The 20,920-nt window shown below is 47.3% G+C and overlaps 1 protein-coding gene across 1 annotated transcript in view; it reads right to left on the reverse strand.

Annotated features, from left to right (window-relative positions):
- CLASP1 (cytoplasmic linker associated protein 1) overlaps positions 1-20,920 on the reverse strand; it is a gene marked incomplete in the record, with an annotated part of 180,394 nt that overhangs the window by 102,411 nt on the left and 57,063 nt on the right. Inside the window, 2 exon segments of the mRNA XM_056534144.1 lie at positions 13,580-13,647; positions 19,075-19,172. Of these exon segments, the coding sequence (XP_056390119.1) occupies positions 13,580-13,647; positions 19,075-19,172 (166 nt within the window).

Here is a 20,920-nt window from a genome sequence, read left to right on the forward strand (position 1 = left end):
AGATCTAATATATATAGTGACCAAGTAGATCTATACAGATCTAATATATAGCGATCAAGTAGATCTATACAGATCTAATATATAGCGACCAAGTAGATCTATACAGATCTAATATATAGCGATCAAGTAGATCTATACAGATCTAATATATAGCGACCAAGTAGATCTATACAGATCTAATATATAGCGACCAAGTAGATCTATACAGATCTAATATATAGCGACCAAGTAGATCTATACAGATCTAATATATAGCAACCAAGTAGATCTATACAGATCTAATATATAGCGACCAAGTAGATCTATACAGATCTAATATATAGCGACCAAGTAGATCTATACAGATCTAATATATAGCGAACAAGTAGATCTATACAGATCTAATATATAGCGAACAAGTAGATCTATACAGATCTAATATATAGTGACCAAGTAGATAAATATACAGATCTAATCTAGAGTGGCCAAGTGGATATATACAGATCTAATATATATAGTGACCAAGTAGATATATATACATATCTAATATATAGTGACCAAGTAGATATATATACATATCTAATATATAGTGACCAAGTAGATATATACAGATCTAATATAGATCTAATATATATAGTGACCAAGTAGATATATACAGATCTAATATATATAGTAACCAAGTAGATATATACAGATCTAATATATAGTGACCAAGTAGATATACACCTCTAGACTTAATATAGTGGCCAGGTAAAGATATACAAATGTAAAATGGTGTGATTTTTACACAGCGACCAATTACAGCTCTGGTTTCACTTTACCAGAGCTCCTTAGCTGAGCTCTGATTGGTCGCTATGGAAAACTCCACATTCTCTCTCACACAGTTTGATAAATCTGGGCCGCTCCTTTAGACCTACAGACAGTCTAGTGACCAGATGGATATATGCAGCTCTAGATCTATAGACTCCATAAAGTGGCCAGGTAAAGATCTACAGCTCTGGATATATAGACTCTGTGCAGTGACCAGATTTTATATATATATATATATACAGTGCATAGTGAAAGTATTTGGCCCCCTTGAACATTTCAACCTTTTGCCACATTTCAGGTGTCAAACATAAAGATATAAAACTAATTTTTTGTGAAAAAACAAGTGGGACACAATCATGAAGTGGAACGAAATTTATTGGATATTTCAAACTTTTTTAACAAATAAAAAAACTGAAAAATTGGGCGTGCAAAATTATTCAGCCCCCTTAAGTTAATACTTTGTAGCACCACCTTTTGCTGCGATTACAGCTGTAAGTCGCTTGGGGTAGGTCTCTATTAGTTTTGCACAACGAGAGACTGAAATTTTTGCCCATTCCGCCTTGCAAAACAGCTGGAGCTCAGTGAGGTTGCATGGAGAGCGTTTGTGAACAGCTGGAGCTCAGTGAGGTTGGATGGAGAGCGTTTGTGAACAGGTGGAGCTCAGTGAGGTTGGATGGAGAGCGTTTGTGAATAGCTGGAGCTCAGTGAGGTTGGGTGGAGAGCGTTTGTGAACAGCTGGAGCTCAGTGAGGTTGGATGGAGAGTGTTTGTGAACAGCTGGAGCTCAGTGAGGTTGGATGGAGAGCGTTTGTGAACAGGTGGAGCTCAGTGAGGTTGGATGGAGAGCATTTGTGAATAGCTGGAGCTCAGTGAGGTTGGATGGAGAGCGTTTGTGAACAGGTGGAGCTCAGTGAGGTTGGATGGAGAGCGTTTGTGAATAGCTGGAGCTCAGTGAGGTTGGGTGGAGAGCGTTTGTGAACAGCTGGAGCTCAGTGAGGTTGGATGAGATCGTTTGTGAACAGCTGGAGCTCAGTGAGGTTGGATGGAGAGTGTTTGTGAATAGCTGGAGCTCAGTGAGGTTGGATGGAGAGCGTTTGTGAACAGCTGGAGCTCAGTGAGGTTGGGTGGAGAGCGTTTGTGAACAGCTGGAGCTCAGTGAGGTTGGATGGAGAGCGTTTGTGAATAGCTGGAGCTCAGTGAGGTTGGGTGGAGAGCGTTTGTGAATAGCTGGAGCTCAGTGAGGTTGGGTGGAGAGCGTTTGTGAACAGCTGGAGCTCAGTGAGGTTGGATGGAGAGCGTTTGTGAACAGCTGGAGCTCAGTGAGGTTGCATGGAGAGCGTTTGTGAACAGCTGGAGCTCAGTGAGGTTGATGGAGAGCGTTTGTGAACAGCTGGAGCTCAGTGAGGTTGGATGGAGAGCGTTTGTGAACAGCTGGAGCTCAGTGAGGTTGGATGGAGAGCGTTTGTGAACAGCTGGAGCTCAGTGAGGTTGGATGGAGAGCGTTTGTGAACAGCTGGAGCTCAGTGAGGTTGGATGGAGAGCGTTTGTGAACAGCTGGAGCTCAGTGAGGTTGATGGAGAGCGTTTGTGAACAGCTGGAGCTCAGTGAGGTTGGATGGAGAGCGTTTGTGAACAGCTGGAGCTCAGTGATGTTGGATGGAGAGCGTTTGTGAACAGCTGGAGTTCAGTGAGGTTGGATGGAGAGCGTTTGTGAACAGCTGGAGCTCAGTGAGGTTGGATGGAGAGTGTTTGTGAACAGCTGGAGCTCAGTGACGTTGGATGGAGAGCGTTTGTGAACAGCTGGAGGTCAGTGAGGTTGGATGGAGAGCGTTTGTGAACTGCTGGAGGTCAGTGAGGTTGGATGGAGAATGTTTGTGAACAGCTGGAGCTCAGTGAGGTTGGATGGAGAGCGTTTGTGAACAGCAGTTTTCAGTTCTTTCCACAGATTCTCCATTGGATTCAGGTCTGGACTGTGACTTGGCCATTCTAACATCTGGATATGTTTATTTGGGAACCATTCCATTGTAGATTTTGCTTTATGTTTTGGATCATTGTCTTGTTAGAAGACAAATCTCCGTCCCAGTCTCAGGTCTTTTGCAGACTCCATCAGGCTTTCTTCCAGAATGGTCCTGTATTTGGCTCCATCCATCTTCCCATCAATTTTAACCATCTTCCCGGGCCCTGCTGAAGAAAAGCCCAAACCATGATGCTGCCCCCACCATGTTTGACAGTGGGGATGGTGTGTTCAGGGTGATGAGCTGTGTTGCTTTGACGCCAAACAAAGTTTTGCATTGTTGCCAAAAAGTTGGCTTTTGGTTTCATCTGACCAGAGCTCCTTCTTCCACATGTTTGGTGTCTCCCAGGTGGCTTGTGGCAAACTTTAAAAAAAACTTTTTATGGATATCTTTAAGAAATGGCTTTCTTCTTGCCACTCTTCCACTAAGGCCAGATTTGTGCAGTATACGACTGATTGTTGTCCTATGGACAGAGTCTCCCACCTCAGCTGTAGATCTCTACAGATCATCCAGAGTGATCATGGGCCTCTTGGCTGCATCTCTGATCAGTCTTCCCCTTGTATGAGCTGAAAGTTTGGAGGGACGGCCAGGTCTTCGTAGATTTGCAGTGGTCTGATGCTCCTTCCATTTCAATATTATCGCTTGCACAGTGCTCCTTGGGATGTTTAAAGCTTGGGAAATCTTTTTGTATAGAAATCCGGCTTTAAACTTCTCCACAACAGTATCTCGGACCTGCCTGGTGTGTTCCTTGTTCTTCATGATGCTCTCTGCGCTTTAAACGGACCTCTGAGACTATCACAGTGCAGATGCATTTATTTGGAGACTTGATTACACACAGGTGGATTCTATTTATCATCATTAGTCATTTAGGTTGTGACGGATCCTAGAGTCACCCTACCTACTTGGATGGACTTTGGGACATCGCTATTTGTACCCCTCAGTTGATGTTGTCCAGTGACATAAAGCTCAGAGTTAAAATACTTTTATTTACTGTTTTCTTACACTTTTTACACATGGTCTACCTTTTGCACACGGTCCACATTTTGCACACGGTCCACATTTTGCACACGGTCCACATTTTGTACAATGCACTAATTCTACACATGCTTCTTTTTGCACATAGTCCTACTTCTGCACACCTCCACCTTTTGCACTCAAGGCACTGTATAGGGAGAGCTATTTTTATTGGATTATCTCCCAGACTCGCTGTCACCTGTATTGTCTTTACTGACCCTTCCCCCTGTGATGTCCTTCCTATAAAAGAAGACACTTATTCCACAATAAAGAGTTCTGATTTTATACCTGAAGACTGGTGTTGCCTGGTTCTTTGGGTACAAGGATGCAATAATCTCTAGTTCTGCCTGGGGATATTGCCTGTGATCTGCTGGGGCTTGTCATCAGGAAGGAGAAGTCACTTTTGGCGGAGTCAGTCCGTCACATAGGTCAACATTGGATCATTCAGAGATCCTCACTGAACTTCTGGAGAGAGTTTGCTGCACTGAAAGTAAAGGGGCTGAATAATTTTGCACACCCAATTTTTCAGTTTTTTATTTGTTAACAAAGTTTGAAATAGCCAATAAATTTCGTTCCACTTCATGATTGTGTCCCACTTGTTGTTGATTCTTCACAAAAAATTGCAGTTTCATATCTTTATGTTTGAAGCCTGAAATGTAGCAAAAGGTCGAAAAGTTCAAGGGGGCCGAATACTTTCACTATGCACTGTATATACACAGCTCTAGACCCATAGGGGGCAATGTATCAAAACATGTATAGAGGTAGAATGGTTGCCCATAGCGATGCAGTTGCCCATAGCAGCCAATCAGATCACCACTTTTTTTTCCACAGGCCTCTTTAAAAATCAAAGAAGTGATCTGATTGGTCGCTATGGGCAACTGCATCGCTCTTCTTCACAGCTTTTGATACATCTTCCCCATAGACTCGATTAAGTGGCCAAGTAGTGATATACAGCTCCGGATCTATAGACTCAGTATAGTGACCAAGTAGAGATATACAGTTCGGGATCTATAGACTCAGTATAGCAGGGGTCTCAAACTCCCAGGAACAAAAGTTTGTGGCCTGCACCAGCGATGTGTGATTTGTATTGCCCGATGCCCGGGACATGCAGTTCCAGGCGCCGGGCAGGTGGTTTCTTCAGGCCGGAAGGCTTCACTTACCCCGCCCTCCTCCTCCCAGTCTCCGGTTGACCGGCCCGAGTCTGATGATGGACGTCGCGCATGTGTCGTCCCTCCGCAGACCCGCACAGGAGGACGTCATTGACGTCACTCAACAGGCCGCCGCCGGAGAGAAGCGCAGCGCAGGACAGGTAAGTGTGTCTATGTGTGTGAGAGTTGGGGGAACGACAATGCTACCTAAAGTGGGGGAACCTGCTGCCACCTAAAGTGGGGGAACCTGCTGCCACCTAAAGTGGGGGAACCTGCTGCCACCTAAAGTGGGGGAACCTGCTGCCATCTAAAGTGGGGGAACCTGCTGCCACCTAAAGTGGGGGAACCTGCTGCCACCTAAAGTGGGGGAACCTGCTGCCACCTAAAGTGGGGGAACCTGCTGCCACCTAAAGTGGGGGAACCTGCTGCCACCTAAAGTGGGGGAACCTGCTGCCACCTAAAGTGGGGGAACCTGCTGCCACCTAAAGTGGGGGAACCTGCTGCCACCTAAAGTGGGGGAACCTGCTGCCACCTAAAGTGGGGGAACCTGCTGCCACCTAAAGTGGGGGAACCTGCTGCCACCTAAAGTGGGGGAACCTGCTGCCACCTAAAGTGGGGGAACCTGCTGCCACCTAAAGTGGGGGAACCTGCTGCCACCTAAAGTGGGGGAACCTGCTGCCACCTAAAGTGGGGGAACCTGCTGCCACCTAATGTGGGGGAACCTGCTGCCACCTAATGTGGGGGAACCTGCTGCCACCTAATGTGGGGGAACCTGCTGCCACCTAATGTGGGGGAACCTGCTGCCACCTAATGTGGGGGAACCTGCTGCCACCTAATGTGGGGGAACCTGCTGCCACCTAATGTGGGGGAACCTGCTGCCACCTAATGTGGGGGAACCTGCTGCCACCTAATGTGGGGGAACCTGCTGCCACCTAATGTGGGGGAACCTGCTGCCACCTAATGTGGGGGAACCTGCTGCCACCTAATGTGGGGGAACCTGCTGCCACCTAATGTGGGGGAACCTGCTGCCACCTAATGTGGGGGAACCTGCTGCCACCTAATGTGGGGGAACCTGCTGCCACCTAATGTGGGGGAACCTGCTGCCACCTAATGTGGGGGAACCTGCTGCCACCTAATGTGGGGGAACCTGCTGCCACCTAATGTGGGGGAACCTGCTGCCACCTAATGTGGGGGAACCTGCTGCCACCTAATGTGGGGGAACCTGCTGCCACCTAATGTGGGGGAACCTGCTGCCACCTAATGTGGGGGAACCTGCTGCCACCTAATGTGGGGGAACCTGCTGCCACCTAATGTGGGGGAACCTGCTGCCACCTAATGTGGGGGAACCTGCTGCCACCTAATGTGGGGGAACCTGCTGCCACCTAATGTGGGGGAACCTGCTGCCACCTAATGTGGGGGAACCTGCTGCCACCTAATGTGGGGGAACCTGCTGCCACCTAATGTGGGGGAACCTGCTGCCACCTAATGTGGGGGAACCTGCTGCCACCTAATGTGGGGGAACCTGCTGCCACCTAATGTGGGGGAACCTGCTGCCACCTAATGTGGGGGAACCTGCTGCCACCTAATGTGGGGGAACCTGCTGCCACCTAATGTGGGGGAACCTGCTGCCACCTAATGTGGGGGAACCTGCTGCCACCTAATGTGGGGGAACCTGCTGCCACCTAATGTGGGGGAACCTGCTGCCACCTAATGTGGGGGAACCTGCTGCCACCTAATGTGGGGGAACCTGCTGCCACCTAATGTGGGGGAACCTGCTGCCACCTAATGTGGGGGAACCTGCTGCCACCTAATGTGGGGGAACCTGCTGCCACCTAATGTGGGGGAACCTGCTGCCACCTAATGTGGGGGAACCTGCTGCCACCTAATGTGGGGGAACCTGCTGCCACCTAATGTGGGGGAACCTGCTGCCACCTAATGTGGGGGAACCTGCTGCCACCTAATGTGGGGGAACCTGCTGCCACCTAATGTGGGGGAACCTGCTGCCACCTAATGTGGGGGAACCTGCTGCCACCTAATGTGGGGGAACCTGCTGCCACCTAATGTGGGGGAACCTGCTGCCACCTAATGTGGGGGAACCTGCTGCCACCTAATGTGGGGGAACCTGCTTCCACCTAATGTGGGGGAACCTGCTTCCACCTAATGTGGGGGAACCTGCTTCCACCTAATGTGGGGGAACCTGCTTCCACCTAATGTGGGGGAACCTGCTTCCACCTAATGTGGGGGAACCTGCTTCCACCTAATGTGGGGGAACCTGCTTCCACCTAATGTGGGGGAACCTGCTTCCACCTAATGTGGGGGAACCTGCTTCCACCTAATGTGGGGGAACCTGCTTCCACCTAATGTGGGGGAACCTGCTTCCACCTAATGTGGGGAACTTGCTTCCACCTAATGTGGGGAACCTGCTACTATCTAATGTGGGGAACCTGCTACCTACCTAATGTGGGGAACTTGCTGCCTACCTAATGTGGGGAACCTGCTGCCTACCTAATGTGGGGAACCCCCAGAAGTAGCACCTTCATCATCTGTCAGCTCATGCTATTACCACACAGGGGTAGGAAGAATGGGTGGGTTGCTGGTGGATAATGAGGGGCACATGATGAATGGGGTCATTATATGTGAGGGGCGCATGATGGGGTCATTATATGTGAGGGGTGCATGCGGCCCAGCCTCACCCAGCTGCTACCTCCAGTGGCCCCCAGATAATTTGAGTTTGAGACCCCCGCAGTATGGTGACCCGGTAGAGATATACAGCTCTGGATCTACAGACTCAGTATAGTGACCAGGAAGATATATACAGCTCTGGATCTATAGACTCAGTATAGTGACCAGGTAGAGATATACAGCTCTGGATCTATAGACTCAGTATAGTGACCAGGAAGATATATACAGCTCTGGATCTATAGACTCAGTATAGTGACCAGGTAGATATATATACAGCTCTGGATCTATAGACTCAGTATAGTGACCAGGTAGATATATACAGCTCTGGATCTATAGACTCAGTATAGTGACCAGGTAGAGATATACAGCTCTGGATCTATAGACTCAGTATAGTGACCAGGTAGAGATATACAGCTCTGGATCTATAGACTCAGTATAGTGACCAGGTAGATATATCCAGCTCTTGATCTATAGACTCAGTATAGTGACCAGGTAGAGATATACAGCTCTGGATCTATAGACTCAGTATAGTGACCAGGTAGATATATACAGCTCTGGATCTATAGACTCAGTATAGTGACCAGGTAGATATATCCAGCTCTGGATCTATAGACTCAGTATGATGACCAGGTAGATATATACAGCTCTGGATCTATAGACTCAGTATAGTGACCAGGTAGATATATACAGCTCTGGATCTATAGACTCAGTATAGTGACCAGGTAGAGATATATACAGCTCTGGATCTATAGACTCAGTATAGTGACCAGGTAGAGATATACAGCTCTGGATCTATAGACTCAGTATAGTGACCAGGTAGAGATATACAGCTCTGGATCTATAGACTCAGTATAGTGACCAGGTAGAGATATACAGCTCTGGATCTATAGACTCAGTATAGTGACCAGGTAGAGATATACAGCTCTGGATCTATAGACTCAGTATAGTGACCAGGTAGAGATATATACAGCTCTGGATCTATAGACTCAGTATAGTGACCAGGTAGAGATATATACAGCTCTGGATCTATAGACTCAGTATAGTGACCAGGTAGATATATATACAGCTCTGGATCTATAGACTCAGTATAGTGACCAGGTAGAGCTATACAGATTTAGACTTCTATACGACCATGAAGCCTTCCATCAGTCCAGGCAAATACATCTAGTAACCAACAATGCAGTAAAGGAGCGAGGAGCAGGTGGAGGAGATGGTTACATAATAAGACATAAATAACATTCTTACATAAACAGAGCAAGAAGTGTTATAATCACTGAGAAACACCACAAACTGCATAGAATCCTAGATCTGACAAAATAATCTGTATCACCTGGACTGATACTGATACACAATACCACAGATCTCCTCCGGTCCGCTGACATCATACCACAGAGATCTCCTCCCATCCACTGACATCACATCATACCACAGAGATCTCCTACAGTCCGCTGACATCACATCATACCACAGAGATCTCCTACAGTCCGCTGACATCACATCATACCACAGAGATCTCCTCTGGTCTGCTGACATCACAATATACCACAGAGATCTCCTACGGTCCGCTGATATCACACCATACCACAGAGATCTCCTCCGGTCCGCTGACATCACACCATACCACACAGATCTCCTCCGGTCTGCTGACATCACAATATACCACAGAGATCTCCTACAGTCCGCTGACCTCACACAGATCTCCTCCGGTCCGCTGACCTCACACCATACCACAGAGATCTCCTCCGGTCCGCTGATATCACACCATACCACAGAGATCTCCTCCGGTCCGCTGATATCACACCATAACACACAGATCTCCTCCGGTCCGCTGACATCACAACATACCACAGAGATCTCCTCCGATCCGCTGACATCATACCACAGAGATCTCCTACAGTCCGCTGACATCACACAGATCTCCTACAGTCCGCTGACATCACACCATACCACAGATCTCCTCCTGTCCGCTGACATCACACCATACCACAGAGATCTCCTACAGTCCGCTGACATCACATCATACCACAGAGATCTCCTACAGTCCGCTGACATCACATCATACCACAGAGATCTCCTACAGTCCGCTGACATCATACCACAGAGATCTCCTACAGTCCGCTGACATCACATCATACCACAGAGATCTCCTACAGTCCGCTGACATCACACCGCACCGTGACCTCCATTATGTGAGGAGTTCTGCTCGGTAGTCCTTAGGCCATCAACAGATGATGGAATTTAACGTGACTCATACAATCATCATCGGGAAGGGAGCGTAAAAGATTACTCTGCAATCTGCACAATGGAGTCCGCCGCCATAATTATTATTTTATTACTATTATCTTTATAGTGCAGACACTAGACTGCGGCAGTCTCTGGGTTAACAGAAGGGCTTCTGGACCATTTCACCCTCTCCAGGTTATTTGTGCCTCGGAGCATTAATTTTTAAAAGAGAAAGTAAATGATCCCTGATGGCGACGTCACGACTGGCATGGTGGAGGGGGGGGGGGGGTCTCGTACCTTGTCCGGCGGTCATGTCAACCGGTGGTGTGAAGGGAGAGAAGCAAATGTCTGAATAACTTGGAAGTAAATAGATAATGAGCGCTCCCCTCCTCCTGCAGAACTCCGCTCCGGAGCCAGGCGAGATCTAACCGCGTCCCTCTACCAGAATAAAAGCTGCCTCCGCCGTCAGCCCAGAAACATAAGACGGTGGTCAGGAACACAAACACTTACATTAAAGGCAGGAATTAGTTTCACAAGATAATCCCTTTCCTTTGCCCGAGAGGCTTATATTCGTGGTCACAGAAAGTGCCATATGGTGACAAAGAACCAGAAAAAAAGATATATAACAGAAAAAAAACACAGATCCAAAGTAACTCAGACGACACTGGAGCGGCTCAATGTGATCAACTGCACTGACCGGACCAACGGCGAACCACAAATACAACGCAAAGTTATCATTTGTCTTATACAAATCACATACAAACAAATACATTAATATAAAAGAACAAAAAGCTGAGGAGTAAGGGGATGTGTGGAGGATGTGTCAGGGTATATGTGCGGGGGGGCGGTAAGGTATGTGTTGGGGGGGGGGGGGTAGCAGGGGAGTCAGGATGTGTGCTGGGGTGGTGGTGAGTTGGGGTGTCTGGGTATGTGTGTGTATGGGGGGGCAGCAGCGGTGTCAGGATATGCCTGTGTGGGGGCTGGTGGGCAGCAAAGGTGTCAGGATATGTGGGGGGGGGGTCAGCATGTGTTTATTCGGGGTGGCGATCAGTGGGGGTGTTCGGGTATGTGCATGCAGGGCAGTGTTTCTCAACCAGGGTTACTCCAGCTGTTGCACAACTACAACTTCAAGCATGCCCGGTCAATCAAAGTTGGGCAGCGGTGTTGGGCAGCAGGGGTGTCAGGGTATGTGTATGTAGAGCATAGTTATCAGTGGGGGCATCAGGGTATGTGTATATAAGGGGGTTGGTAGCAGGGGTGTCAGGATATGTGTATATAAGGGGGTTTGCAGCAGGGGTATCAGGGTATGTGTGTATAAGGGGGTTGGCAGCAGGGGTATCAGGGTATGTGTATATAAGGGGGTTGGCAGCAGGGGTATCAGGGTATGTGTATATAAGGGGGTTGGCAGCAGGGGTATCAGGGTATGTGTATATAAGGGGGTTGGCAGCAGGGGTATCAGGATGTGTGTGTATAAGGGGGTTGGCAGCAGGGGTGTCAGGGTATGTGTGTATAAGGGGGTTGGCAGCAGGGGTATCAGGGTATGTGTGTATAAGGGGGTTGGCAGCAGGGGTATCAGGGTATGTGTGTATAAGGGGGTTGGCAGCAGGGGTGTCAGGGTATGTGTATATAAGGGGGTTGGCAGCAGGGGTATCAGGATATGTGTATATAAGGGGGTTGGCAGCAGGGGTGTCAGGGTATGTGTATATAAGGGGGTTGGCAGCAGGGGTGTCAGGATATGTGTATATAAGGGGGTTTGCAGCAGGGGTATCAGGGTATGTGTGTATAAGGGGGTTGGCAGCAGGGGTATCAGGGTATGTGTGTATAAGGGGGTTGGCAGCAGGGGTGTCAGGGTATGTGTATATAAGGGGGTTGGCAGCAGGGGTATCAGGGTATGTGTATATAAGGGGGTTGGCAGCAGGGGTATCAGGGTATGTGTATATAAGGGGGTTGGCAGCAGGGGTATCAGGATGTGTGTGTATAAGGGGGTTGGCAGCAGGGGTGTCAGGGTATGTGTGTATAAGGGGGTTGGCAGCAGGGGTATCAGGGTATGTGTGTATAAGGGGGTTGGCAGCAGGGGTATCAGGGTATGTGTGTATAAGGGGGTTGGCAGCAGGGGTGTCAGGGTATGTGTATATAAGGGGGTTGGCAGCAGGGGTATCAGGATATGTGTATATAAGGGGGTTGGCAGCAGGGGTGTCAGGGTATGTGTATATAAGGGGGTTGGCAGCAGGGGTATCAGGGTATGTATGTATAAGGGTTTTGGCAGCAGGGGTGTCAGGATATGTGTGTATAAGGGGGTTGGCAGCAGGGGTGTAAGGGTATGTGTATATAAGGGGGTTGGCAGCAGGGGTATCAGGGTATGTGTGTATAAGGGGGTTGGCAGCAGGGGTATCAGGGTATGTGTCTATAAGGGGGTTGGCAGCAGGGGTATCAGGGTATGTGTGTATAAGGGGGTTGGCACCAGGGGTGTCAGGATGTGTGTGTATAAGGGGGTTGGCAGCAGGGGTATCAGGGTATGTGTATATAAGGGGGTTGGCAGCAGGGGTATCAGGGTATGTGTGTATAAGGGGGTTGGCACCAGGGGTATCAGGGTATGTGTATATAAGGGGGTTGGCAGCAGGGGTGTCAGGGTATGTGTGTATAAGGGGGTTGGCACCAGGGGTATCAGGGTATGTGTATATAAGGGGGTTGGCAGCAGGGGTGTCAGGATGTGTGTGTATAAGGGGGTTGGCAGCAGGGGTGTCAGGGTATGTGTGTATAAGGGGGTTGGCAGCGGGGGTTTCAGGGTATGTGTGTATAAGGGGGTTGGCAGCAGGGGTGTCAGGATGTGTGTGTATAAGGGGGTTGGCAGCAGGGGTGTCAGGATGTGTGTGTATAAGGGGGTTGGCACCAGGGGTGTCAGGGTATGTGTGTATAAGGGGGTTGGCAGCAGGGGTGTCAGGGTATGTGTGTATAAGGGGGTAGGCAGCAGGGGTATCAGGGTATGTGTGTATAAGGGGGTTGGCAGCAGGGGTGTCAGGATGTGTGTGTATAAGGGGGTTGGCAGCAGGGGTGTCAGGGTATGTGTGTATAAGGGGGTTGGCACCAGGGGTGTCAGGGTATGTGTGTATAAGGGGGTTGGCAGCGGGGGTTTCAGGATATGTGTGTATAAGGGGGTTGGCAGCAGGGGTATCAGGGTATGTGTGTATAAGGGGGTTGGCAGCGGGGGTTTCAGGATATGTGTGTATAAGGGGGTTGGCAGCGGGGGTTTCAGGGCGCTTTCCACACAACTACTGATCCAGTGACCTTGTTTTGTGTAATATCCGAGTGGAGCAATGCAGTGCCAGCCGCCACCATCCTCTCCGCTGGCACAGTATACAGTCAGTGATGCCTCTGTGCCCTGCTACCATTATGAATGTGCCCTATAAAGACAAGGTCTGAGCAGCTGATCTCAGGAGTTGACAATCCAGCCGCCATCTGTATAATTACATGTACCAGACGTAACACACAACACATAATCAGAGGCTTAAAGGATGCACAGAAAACAAATGATGGCCTCCCGTGGAGGGTCGTAATGAATGTGCGGGGAGGAGGAGAGTCCTTGGGGTAACCTAGCAACATGGAGAGATTATATCTGACCGGCTGAAGCCTCAGACTGGGAATCATTTCAAATTATAACTCCGACACGGCGGTCACGTCACAGCGCGGCACGGAAACGCTATGGTACTCACCCAACGACGACTGGATCATGTTCCCCGATCTCTGGACCTCGTCAAATTTGGTGAAAATCACATTCAGTCTGCAAAAAGAAAGAGAAGTGTGAGAGACGGGGAGCTGGGAACGGCAGCGACGACATGAATGCAGCCTCGCAGCAGCGCACAGCTCCCTCTAGCAAATGTTCCATCCAAACTCTCCGGAACACAAGGAAGATGTGGCCTGGATCTAGTGAGCAGCAGGAGCGCACATCCCGGAGGATCATGTGATCCACCACATCGCTGCTAGAGCTTCTCCAGACGACCGCTCTCGGATAATTCACAGGAAAAATGTCCCAAGCCTCCGCTGCCAATGATTTATAGACAGAATGCAGAGATGTGATGCTGGCGGAGGCAGAGCCAGCACAACAACACAATTTAAAGGGGAAGCAGCACCTGAAACGTAGCCTGCCAGGGGACACGTGAAGTCTATGAGGGACATACAGAAACACAATAATATAACAATACAGAACTGATAACAAACTTATCTATATGTATCAACTAAGGCCGAGTGCGCGTGAAAAATACTTCCTCTAATTACAAAAAAAATCCTTATGAACCAGCAGAACACGGAGCAGAAAGTGTTTAAGCAGGTTAGAACAAACATGGTAGATATAGTAAGATGTCTAAGAAGATTGTATGGGTGGGGAATGGGGGGCAGAGACATCCTCCAATCGCTAAAATAAAGGGACAGTTCGGGGTTCCCCCATTTATCTCCTACAGATTTAAAGGCAGTGTTTTCCAAATAGTGTGTCTCCAGCTGTTGCAAAACTACAACTCCCAGTATGCCCGGACAGCCGCTGGCTGTCCGGGCATGCTGGGAGTTGTAGTTTTGCAACAGCTGGAGACATATAAACACTGGATTAAAAGGCAGGGCTCAAGTCCTGCAGCAACGAGTGGGAACTGAGTTCCTGCACTTTTTTCACAGCAGGAACACTGTTTCCATTAGCAGGACCAGCCCTCTAGTGGAAATCTTGGATGAGTTCCCACACTTTTTTTTCCCAGGACTTGACCCCCTGATTAAAGGTATGTTCACGCGGTGGATTACTTGCATGTTTGAACTGCGGCGAGTGTTCTGCGGCGGATTACACCGAGCGTAGGAAAATCCATCCCGGCTGATGCCCACAGCTGCAGACGAGCAGGTAACCCACCCGTGTGAACATAGCCTAACAATGAAAGTCCATCGGACATATGGCAATTGCACTGTAGATACCAGTTACTGTATACCAGTTACTGGGCAGAGATAAAGGGGTGCAGCCGTATGCTCCTGCCCCTTTATTGTAGCGATTGGTGGGGGTCTCAGTACCCAGACCCTAAACCATACAAATTTATGCCACATCTTTATGACATGTCCGAAGTTTGCTGTAAGGATAGTTACACTTGAAGAGTGGAGCCTTTATATCTTATGTCTGTGATTTCCAACCAAAAGCTTCCCCATCATGCCCTGACAGCCTTCTGGAGGTCGGAGACTATTGCTTTAGTGCCTAGGTGTCCAACCCATGGCCATTCGGTGGATTCAAAACTACAACTCCGGATGTGCGGCTTTAGTGTTTATTAACCTGTGGTTCATCAGCAGCTGCAATGGGGGGGGGGTCATCTTCTGACTAGTGCCACCACTTTCCTTGTGCACAGAATGATCTCTGCTCCCTGCAAGGAGACTGTCGACCCCCCACCACACAAAGCTGTGGTCAACATGCCCCTCCATGTATCTCTATGGGAGAGATGGAGTTACTTGAATGTTGTATCTCAGATTCTCCCATAGAGATACATGGAGGGGGTATGGTGACCACCGCTGTGTGTGTGTGTGTGTGTGTGTGTGTGTGTGTGTGTGTGTGTGTGTGTGTGTGTGGGGTCGACACTGATCTGTTCATTTGGTCAGCAGGGCGGAGATCGCAGGGGGGTCCCAGCAGTCGGATCTCCCTCCCCCTACGATCTACATGTGTGAATTCGCCTTTAGGGTCTATTCACACGTACAGTATTCTGTGCAGATTTGATGCGCAGGATTTTCTGCTGCAGATTTCAATGTAAACTAAATGACTGAACACAACTTCTAATCTGCAGTTACAAATCCTGCGCATCAAATCTGCGCAGGATCCTGTACGTGTGAACGCACCCTTAAAAAGAAACCAAACCCATCACCCTAAGAATGCTACCATATATATGGACATAATGTTTTCATTTCATATTTATATTCATATTTTTGCCATTTATTGATTGAATACTCCGATCTTTACATGATTAGGAGTCTGGCGGGTGGTCCCATCATTGGGTGACACCGCCCACTGGACTCCAGTGAGAGCAGGGATTTCGATCAATAAGTTATAAAGAACCTTTGTGACCCGGAGGATCCATATTGTGTTTCATTGCAGCCTATGCGGCAACGGATAGGACCCTGGATGTAAAAGAACCGGTTTTGTTTCCCATCTGAGACGGCTACGGATCAGTGAACATCCATGACCATAGCCTAAAGGTTCATTTACACGGGTGGATCTTTAGCAGGTTTTCCGCTGCAAGGTATAGCAGCAGGTTTCACCGACTTCAAGGGGGTCTACTGTGGATTTTCTACTACAGAAAATCTTCTGCGGCTAAACCTGCAGCGGAAAACTCACTTCTAATCCGCCTGCGTGAACATAGCCTAAGATTGAGGCTTCGTGGCTTTGAGGCGCACGATGCTGCTTTACCAAGTGAATTCCTGTGCAGCAATAAGCACCATCGTGCCAAGTGTTATTTTTCAGGTGGGCAAATCTCTTCCCTTTTAAAGGGTACCCGTCACGACTTGCTGTGCGAAGGTTTGAATTCGTGTAGAGAGAAATTACAGTCATAATGTCTATTTCTGCAATGCTAAAGCTATTGCTATTACACTACAGTGTAGACCAGTGTTTCACAACAGGTGTGCCTCCAGCTGCTGCAAAACTACAACTTCCAGCATGTCCGGACAGCCGAAGGCTGTCCGGACATGCTGGGAGTTGTAATTTTGCAACAGCTGGAGGCACACCTGATCGGAAACACTGGTGTAGACATAAACCCTAAGCAGAGACCATTTTTCTCGCCTCCCATATTTAAAGGGGTACTCCAGTGGGAAAAAAAAGGTTTTTTAATCAACTGGTGCCAGAAAGTAAAACAGATTTGTAAATTAATTTTATTTAAAAATCTAAATTTGTAAAAAAAAAAATTAAAAAAATTGGACCAGATATGAGTGTTCAGACCCCAACTCATCACAAGACTGAGTTGAAGTATGTGCTTAGTGCGTTCTCTCTCGGCACGGTCATGTGACCTGGATGGACTTACAGTGTAAGCTGATGGTGCTGTTCAGATCGCAGACAGAGCGGGGAGAGGTGCGCGCAGCAGTGTGCCTCTCTCCCTGCTAGTATTTGTCATCAGTCAACTGATCAATCAACTGGTGCCAGAAAGTTAAACAGATTTGTAAATTACTTCTATTAAAAAATCTTAATCCTTCCAGTACCTATTAGCTGCTGAATACTACAAAGTAAATGGTTTTCTTTTTGAAACACAGAGCTCTCTGCTGACATCACGAGCACAGTGCTCTCTGCTGACATCTCTGTCCATTTTAGGAACTGTCCAGAGCAGCATATGTTTGCTATGGGGATTTTTTCTTACTCTGGACAGTTCTTAAAATGGACAGAGATGTCAGCAGAGAGCACTGTTTACCAAAAAGGAAACCATTTCCTCTGTAGTATTCAGCCGCTAATAAGTACTGGAAGGATTAAGATTTTTTTTTAATTGAAGTAATTTACAAATCTGTTTAACTTTCTGGCACCAGTTGATTTAAAAAAAAAATAAAAAAATAAAAAGATTTCCACGGGAGTACCCCTTTAACACTAAGACATGTCCTATCAAAAGTCACACATCCACTTTAAAAAGGTTTATTGATGATGTGATTGGACATTCGTTAATATGGCCATTTTCCATCTGTGCATCTAAAAGCCACCAATAAAATAAATCTAATGCTGATCAATACTTTGGGCAAAGTCATAAGTCTTGGAGGGTATTACAAACTTTTAACCCTTTCATCCAACACTAACATAATAATGAACATGGACGGCCATCACGGAGAATAGTTCTGTCATTTATGACTAATACAACTTGTTTCTGGGTCCTTTCTGCATAATATTAAAGGGGTACTCTGGTTTTTAATCAACTGGTGTCAGAATGTTAAACAGATTTGTAAATTACTTCTCTTAAAAAAAAAAAAATCTTTATCCTTGCAGTACTTATTAGCAGCTGTATGCTACAGAGGAAATTCTTTTCTTTTTGGATTTCTTTTTCAGTCTGTCCACAATGCTCTCTGCTGACACCTGATGCCCATATCGGGAACTGTCCAGAGCAGGAGAAAATCCTCATAGCAAACCTATGCTGCTCTGGACATTTCATTTTTGTCTTGTCCACAGTGCTCTCTGCTGACACCTCTGTCCGTGTCAGGAACTGTCCAGAGCAGCATAGGTTTGCTATGAGGATTTTCTCCTGCTCTGGACAGTTCCCGATACGGGCATCAGGTGTCAGCAGAGAGCACTGTGGACAAGACAAAAAAAGAAATCCAAAAAGAAAAGAATTTCCTCTGTAGCATACAGCTGCTAATAAGTCCTGGAAGGATAAAGATATTTTAATAGAAGTCATTTACAAATCTGTTTAACTTTCTGGCACCAATTCATTTAAAAAAAAATAAAATAAATTCCCACCGGAGTACCCCTTTAATCTGTTCATCAGACTATAGAGAAATAATCTGCAGTGAGTGATATATGTAATATTAGGAACAACTTGTTATACCGTAAAACTGCAGCAATCACTGCACTTATCAATGGAATCAGATCAATCCTCCCATCTATCGCTCCATATTCACACACGTGGCCAGGAAATCTGAGGCGCAACTGATAATTGGTTCCTCCCCTCAAGGACTCATCACATTACAGACCGCTAGGACCCTTGTGTTACCATACAGCAGTGTTCACCCAGCCGGTGGCTCTTCGACTATTGCAAAACTACAACTCCCATCATGCCATGACAAAGCTTTTGCAAACCGGTGGTGTCAAAACGGCAACTCCCATCATGTCCTCACAGCACGTCGGTCGTAATTTTGCAAAAGCCGCACACTGCTGTATAACAATTAGAGATGAGCGAACTTACAGTAAATTCGATCCGTCACAAACTTCTCGGCTCGGCAGTTGATGACTTTTCCTGCATAAATTAGTTCAGCCTTCATGTGCTCCGGTGGGCTGGATAAGGTGGATACATTCCTAGGAAAGAGTCTCCTAGGACTGTATCCACCTTTTCCAGCCCACCGGAGCACCGGAAAGCTGAACTAATTCATGCAGGAAAAGTCATCAACTGCCGAGCCGAGAAGTTCGTGACGAATCGAATTTACTGTAAGTTCGCTCATCTCTAATAACAATGATGGGATAGATAGAGAAGAATATTATACAGGAACAGAGAGGAGAGACAATAGTGCGGCCACTTACCGAGACTGGGGCAGCCCTTTTTTGCTGAGGTCGGCGCGCACACGTTCGCCTACGTGTCTGTAGATTTCTACTAAGCAATTTATTGCTGCATCTCGGACCTGCGAAGAGAAACAAAACAACCGGCCATCAATGAAAGCTCTGAAAGTGGAGAGGCGGGCTGTGCCAGTGACCCTGGGCACAAGGACTGGCACACATCGGGGTGCCGTATGACCTCCATACAATGTAACTCACAAACCAAACATATGATACAGAGAAAGCGAATCCAGCAAGGAGGACGCATTATATGCCGCTCTGGAGTTACATACTCAGCTTTATAAATACACTTGGTGCGGAGGGGTAAAGGTCGGAGGACGGGCACTGATCTAGATGGGGTCACGACTTGCTGGACGAAGGTTTGAACTTCGTGTAGAGAGAAATTACAGTCATAATGGCTATTTCTGCAATGCTAAAGCTATTACACTACAGTGTAGACCAGTGTTTCCGATCCGGGGTGCCTCCAGCTGTTGCAAAACTACAACTCCCAGCATGTCCGGACAGCCGAAGGCTGTCCGGACATACTGGGAGTTGTAGTTTTGCAACAGCTGGAGGCACACTGGTTGTGAAACACTGATTTAGACATAAACCCTAACCAGAGACAGTCTTTCTCGCCTCCCTTATTAAAGGGGTACTCCAGTGGAAAACATTTTTTTTTATTTTATTTTTTTATTAACTGGTGCCAGAAAGTTAAAAAACAGATTTGTAAATTACTTTTATTTAAAAAAAAAATCTTAATTCTTCCAGTACTTATCAGCTGCTGTATGGTCCACAGGAAGTTCTTTCCTTTCTTTTTTGTTACTTTCTGTCTAACCACAGTGCTCTCTGCTGACACCTCTGTCCATGTCAGGAAGTGTCCAGAGCAGGAGAGGTTTGCTATGGGGATTTACTCCTACTACTGGACAGTTCCTGAAATGGACAGAGGTGTCAGCAGAGAGCACTGTGGTCAGAAAGAAAAGAAATTAAAAAAGAAAAAAAAAAGAACTTCTGCGGAGCATACAGAAGCTGAAAAGTACTGGAAGGATTAAGATTTTTAAACAAAAGTAATTTACATATCTGTTTAACTTTCTGGTGCCAGTTGATAAAAAAAAAAAAAAAAAGTTTACCAATGGAGTACCCCTTTAAGGTGATCTCACTGCAACTTCTTGCATCCATGTTAGAAAAGACCATGTAGAAGTTTAAGGAGTACTCCGGGATCTCACATATGGGGCCCCGGCAGTCAGCGGCAAGGGGGCGTGTCCGACCACCGCATGACGTGGTGGCCGACACGCCCCCTCAATACATCAATATGGGAGAGCTGAAGCGCTGCATTCAGCAGTCTCCAGCTCTGCCATAAAAATGTATTGTGGGGTCGTGTCGGCCGCCGCGTCATGCGGAGGTCGACACGCTATTTCGGCAAAGAGCCGGAAGCCCTTTATGGGCGATCACCGGGGATCCCTTGAACTGAAACTTATCCCCTATCCTTAAAGGGGTACTCCGGTGAAAAACTTTTTTTTTTTAAATCAACTGGTGCCAGAAATTTAAACAGATTTGTAAATGACTTCTATTAAAAAAATCTTAATCCTCCCTGTACTTATTAGCTGCTGAACACTACAGCGGAAATTATTTTCTTTTTGAAACACAGAACTGTCTGCTGACATCACGAGCACAGTGCTCTCTGCTGACACCTCTGTCCATTTTATGAACTGTCCAGAACAGCATATATGTTTGCTATGGGGATTTCCTTTTACCCTGGACAGTTCCTAAAATGGACAGAGATGTCAGCAGAGAGCACCGTGCTCGTGATGTCAGCAGAGAGCTCTGTGTTTCAAAC

This window comes from Hyla sarda, chromosome 8, assembly GCF_029499605.1.
Source record: "Hyla sarda isolate aHylSar1 chromosome 8, aHylSar1.hap1, whole genome shotgun sequence".
NCBI classification, from domain to species: Eukaryota; Metazoa; Chordata; class Amphibia; order Anura; family Hylidae; genus Hyla; species Hyla sarda.